General features: G+C 42.2%; 1 protein-coding gene across 1 annotated transcript in view; it reads left to right on the top strand.

Annotated features, from left to right (window-relative positions):
* Positions 1-304: 304 nt before the first annotated feature.
* GCLM (glutamate-cysteine ligase modifier subunit) overlaps positions 305-6000 on the top strand; it is a 19809-nt gene continuing 14113 nt past the window's right edge. Inside the window, exons 1-2 of the mRNA XM_003892222.5 lie at positions 305-860; positions 5265-5330. Coding sequence (XP_003892271.1) covers positions 735-860; positions 5265-5330 — 192 coding nt within the window. The 5' untranslated portion in view covers positions 305-734. The remainder of the gene's footprint in view (positions 861-5264; positions 5331-6000) is intronic.

Below are 6000 nucleotides of genomic sequence, written 5' to 3'. Positions count from 1 at the left end.
TTGAAGGCAGCGAAGCGAAAAGAAGAAGGGGGCGCTTGCGCACAAACAGCTGCTTCTGAGAATGAAAACTACGTAGTATTTCCGAGCCTCGGTGGCCGCTCAGGCTGCCCTTTAAAGAGACGTGTAGGAAGCCGGCTGCGGGGCGGCAGTGGGCGGAGCCACGACCCGAACGCCCGGAGACCGCACCAGGTGGAGGCAGTGTCTGCCGCACTCTGTCCTCTGACCACCAGGGGGAGCCCTGCGGCGCACTGCGCTCCGGGCCGCGCCGCCACGCTCTCTCGGCCCGCGCGCCCGCCGCGCACCGCCCGTCGCCACGCCCGCCGCAGGCTGAGGGCCAGTCACTCGCAGGCCGGCGTCCCGCAGCCGATTCGCGCCCCGCCCCTGCCCCGCCGCGGGACGAGTAACGGTTACGAAGCACTTTCTCGGCCGCGATTTCTGCTTAGTCATTGTCTACCAGGAAACAGCTCCCTCAATTTGGAGTCAGCTCTCCCGCTGCGGTCGCAGTAGCCGGGGCCGTAGCCGCAGTCACCGGTGCCTTCCTCTCCCGCCGCCGCCCAGCCGCCGTCCGGCCTCCCTGGGGCCCGAGCGGAGGCCAGGCTCCAGCCGCGCGGCGCCGGCAGCCTCGCGCTCCCTCTTGGGCCTCTCTCGGGCCTCGGGCACCGCGTCCTGTGGGGCGGCCGCCTGCCTGCCCGCCCGCAGCCCCTTCGCCGCTCGGCCCCTGGGCGGCCGCTGCCATGGGTACCGACAGCCGCGCGGCCAAGGCGCTCCTGGCGCGGGCCCGCACCCTGCACCTGCAGACGGGGAACCTGCTGAACTGGGGCCGCCTGCGGAAGAAGTGCCCGTCCACGCACAGCGAGGAGGTGAGCGCGGCGACCGTCGCCGCGGGGCTCCCGGGGCAGGCCTTGGGCCTGGCCGGGAGGTTCCGGGAAGGAAGAAGCACCCGCGGGCGAGGGAGGGTGGCAGGGCCTTGCTCTTACCTGGGCTCCGCCCGCGGGAAGATGCTAGGGCCAGTGTCGGCGCGACCTCGGGTCCAAACCCGCTACTGAGGGGCAACGCGTCTAAAAAACTTAGCGGGTGCAGCTGCGCACTGAGTGACGCCTCTCTCGGTGCTGTAAGGCTGGTGGCAAAACTCTCAAACATCCTGGGTCCCTCTTCCTGGCACGGAGGTCACAGAGGGCCAGGACGTCGCTCCGTCCCTCTTCACATCTCTCGCTTCCTTCCCCCACCCTGTCCAGGTAAAGGAATATTTTCGGAGATTGTCCTTTGGTGCATTCGGATGAAGTAGTATTCATAGTACACCTAACTTTTAGAATGTTGACATTAGACTCTCTATTGCCGTGAAGCAAATGAGTAAGCACTCAGTTTTGGCTTTGGAATACCCTAAATACCCTGACTTTAGTCATTACACATTTTATGCATATATCTGTGCATCTATGTATGCTTTATCATTACACATTCTATGCATGTAACAAAATATCACATATGCCATATGCCCCATAAATATGTACAAATATCTATCAATTAAAAAATAAAAGTTTTGTAAAAACTGGAAAATAAAAAGACTAGTTACTAGTTAGAGGTGACAGAGATTAATCTGGAATTACAAACTTGTTACCTATTTGTTGGCCATTTCTGAGCGGATAGGAATCCACTGCACATTGTGCATATTGGCGGTATGGGACAATTCTAGTATTTAAAAAATAACAAAACCTTTAGATTTAGGAGCTATATGACTTTGGGAAAGTTAAAGTTGGGTAATAAAACCTTCCTCATCAGGTTGTTGTGAGAATTAAGAGGTAAAATATAAAAACGCACACCGTACAGGCATCTGTCTCCCTATCATCTGGTTTCATCAGAAAGATAAATCTTAATTAAAAGAAAAACCTTCCTAAACTATGTCGTATTATGATATCAGCTGTGTTCCTAGGCGGTTTCTGCTCTCTTCTATGAGATGTTGGTAACAAACCATGCAGCAGCACACGGCATCCCTCTGAGTTAAGTGCTGGACCTGTGCCCAGGCCTGCTGTTGGGGTCAGTGCCCATCAGGAGATGAGAACTCTTGCTTGTAACTTAAGTAGGAATCTGAGTCTGTACCATATTCTGTGTTTATGTTGCAGCTCAGTGTGTATGTTTTGTTTTATTTCAACCACCTACTTTGGTTGTTTCTCCCAAAGATAAATATTTCTGTATTCGGTACATAGAGTCTTAATTTCTTCCAGTACTGTTGGTGGTACATAAATACAGAATTTTGCACATATATTGATATTATTGGGTGAAATTTTACCTATCTCACAATAGCATACTCTAAAGTAGTGACTCAAAAGAGTTTCTGACTGCAAACACAGTAAGAGGTACATTTTACCTTGCAATCCAGGTAATAGTTGTATAATCAGTATATCTGAAACAGGTTTCACAAAAAGATATTAGCCCTTATTTTATACTCTGTATTCTGATTTTTTCTGTCTTATTTTAATTTTTAAAATGTTGATTTCTTGATGCTCGGAGTCACACACCACAGTTTGTAAAACATTGTTCAAAGGACTAATTCTGGTTTCTAGTGTTTTATTTAGGGCACTTCATAAGAGTAGGATAAAACTAAAGAAACTAGAAAACTTTTGAGGAAAACTTGAAGGAATGGCATCATACTGTAGGGAAACTATGACTGCTTGGTAAGAGCAAAAGAGGAGGCACATTTTGTTTCTATGTAAAAAGAACTTTGTAACATCCAAAGCTCCAAATTGGGATATATTACTTGGAACAGTTCAGCCTCACTGAAGAGATTAAAGAAACTAAACAAATCACTTATTTTTGAGAAAATGTACATGTTGAGTCGAGAGTTCATTTAAATTTCTTACAAGGTCTTTTCTAGTTCTAATTTTTAAAAAACTGTTATGACCTGTGTTCAGATTTTTTGTTTCACTGGAATTTTATGAAATCAAATAGCTTTTAAGTGGACCATTATAGGACTGTTTTGCCCACTTCTTTGTTGTAAGGCTGTTTGACTGGTTGAATCATGGTATTGAAAAAATTCTTATACAACTCCAGATCTAATGGTAGGCTAAGTTGTGGTGATGCTTATCCTCAGTGATATTGCGTGTGTATTATAAGAATGAAGAGAGCAGAGAACAAACATAAACATTAATGTTAATGACAAACATTAACCCAAGTACAAGGTTAATGTTTAGTCAATATAGCGAACATGTAATTTACAAGATTAAAAATCATTAGGCTTGTGATAAAGTCAATGAATTTCCTACACAATTATAATGTTAGACTGTTTTATGATGTGTTCTGACATTTTAAAAAAAAAAAAAAAAAAGAAATTGTTTCAAGAAGAGGGTGAATACTATGAAAATATACGTACTTTCCTGAATTGAGGAATTCATTGGGAAAGCCTCAAGTGTGCAAATGAGCCGTCCTTCCGGAGGGAAATTTCTTAGAATTCTCCCATGTTTTGAACCAAAGCACTTCCGATAGAATTTTTAACCTCTAGTTGGTTCTGCTCTTTCAATGTTTACTAATTTTTAAGAGACTGTTATGACTTGTAATTCTATCTGGAATGATTATCAACTCATTTTCATCCACTGACTTAAATTTGATTATAAATATGCTTTACATAAAGATCTAGACCTTGTGATTTGAATTCAAGTGAATTGTTGTGAATAGCACATAAATTATTATTATGGATTGTGAATCTTAACATAGGTAGTTCTGTGCCCTTAAATTGATAAACCAGTTATGTCTTGTAATTGTGTGTACTAAGATATACGTAGTACAGTGGTTGTATCAATTTTTATCATAAGCAATCATAGTTCAGATAGTTCAGAAGTTTAGTGTCTGCTGTTTCTGTTAGGAAAGTGCTTTTGCAATTCAGGGGCTTGCCTCTAGTTACTCATTTGTGTTTTCATTGATTGCCCACAGAAGAATGCAAAACATTATGTCCTTGGTTATCTAATAAGGCAGTGATTTCAGACTGCCAGGTTTGGCCCATTAGTGGTCATAAATCAGTTCAGTGAGTCATGGACCAATATATTTTTTCTAACTAATATGTTAGAACCATTAGAGTGCCTGGCATGTTGTGAAAATAAATATCGTTTTGTGAATGTTTTGTTCCATTATATGTATATAGGTCTTTGCTCACTATGTGAATGTATGTCTTACTTTGGACTACTATCAAATAAGTCTGAAATACACTTTAATAAAGTATGTTTGAATTAATTTACAACATACTAGAATATTTGTATAAAATTTTTTTTGTTTAAGAAAACATGGAAGACAGGTTAGAGGTGCACCTAAATGTTAGGAAATGACTTCTGGACTGTCATACAAGTTGAGTTCTGCAAGATATGTCTATCCTGGTGGTTCTCAGACTTTAGAGTACATAGATAAAGTACTCTCCTTGGGATGCTTGCTAAAATGAAAGTCCAAACTGCTCCTGGAGAGTGATTCAGTGGGTCTAGGATTAGGCTCAGGAGTCTGAACTTTTAATAAACAGCACAGGTGAATCTGAGGTAGGATTTTCCAGCTACACTTATTCTCTAATAATTTAATTTGTTTGTCTTTGAGAAATGTGGCATAGTTGTGATATGAATTCCAGTCAGACAGCCTGGGCTTGACTCCAAGTTCCTCTGTTTATAAACCTTATTTTTGTTTCTTTATGAATGCCTTTTTTTTTTTTTTTTTGGAGGAAACAGAATTGCTCTGTTGCCCAGGCTGGAATGAAATGGCATCATCTCAGCTCACTGTAACCTCCATCTCCTGGGTTCAAGAAAAATTGTCCTTCCTCAGCCACCTGAGTAGCTATTACAGGCATGCACTACTATGCCCACATGATTTTTGTAATTTTAGTAGAGACAGGGTTTCACCATGTTGGCCAGGCTGGTCTTGAACTCCTCACCTCAAGTGATTTGCCTGCCTCAGCCTCCCAGAGTGCTGGGATTACAGGCATGAGCCGCTGTACCTGGCCTGTGAATGCTTTTATGTCTCAACAGTTTGCTTAAATTTTCACTGGTACAAAAAACACTTTAAAGTAATTAGACAACTGCTTTAGTTCAAGAACCTTTGAGAAACAAGAGTAGGGTGAAAACAGGCCTGAATTTATCTATGTTAAAGGAAATAAAAACCCTGTAGAATTAAAATTGGGGTTCATATGGTATTTCCTGTTGCTATCTTTTTTTTCCTGCTTATCAAATTAATATATTATTGTAGAAGTACAGAAAAGTACAGAGTTTGATTAACAGTTTCAAACTGCATTCGTTTTGCAGCTTCGTGATTGTATCCAAAAAACCTTGAATGAGTGGAGTTCCCAAATCAACCCAGATTTGGTGAGGGTAAGTGAAATGTGAATGCAAAAATCATGCAGGTCAAAAAGGAAGTAAAGTAAACAGGAAGTTAACTTCTTCAGTTTTGTGAGGGAAGTCAAATAGGCAATTAGCCATAAAACTCTCTGTGGTCGATTTGCTGAGACGGCACTCTGATCCAGTAGGCTTATGCATAAAACAGAAAATCTAGACTGTAGGCAACTGTTTAACCAGACAAGATACTAGGATTCTCATGCTTAATTCTCACCACGGTTTCCTCACTGTGGTTTCCTCACTATTAGTGTTTTATTTCAGTTTATATTTGGTCTAGTAGAGGAATGATTATCAGTTGTGATTGATTGATTGCTTTGGTAGACTCAATGTCACTAGAAGTAATTTTTCAAATATCAGTTTCCGATGAAACAGTAAGGAACTGTGTTCCATTAAATGTCAGTATATGGCTACTGTCATAAATGTTAGTGTTCAAAACCCTAAACCACTCTTTGAAATCTAACTCAGTTAAAGGCTCACAGCACATTACTTAGGCTACTTTAAAAGTATGGAAAAGGACATGTGCGGAAATACTGGTTCCTCTGGGCATACCGCAACCATGTAACTCTATAGCTACTATATAGACATTGAGTAATGGTTTTTTAAATCAATCTCTGTTTCTCTGAAATGACTATTTATTCTATTTATG

This window comes from Papio anubis, chromosome 1, assembly GCF_008728515.1.
Source record: "Papio anubis isolate 15944 chromosome 1, Panubis1.0, whole genome shotgun sequence".
In the NCBI taxonomy this organism is placed as follows: Eukaryota; Metazoa; Chordata; class Mammalia; order Primates; family Cercopithecidae; genus Papio; species Papio anubis.
This window is presented reverse-complemented; position numbering and strand designations above follow the sequence as displayed.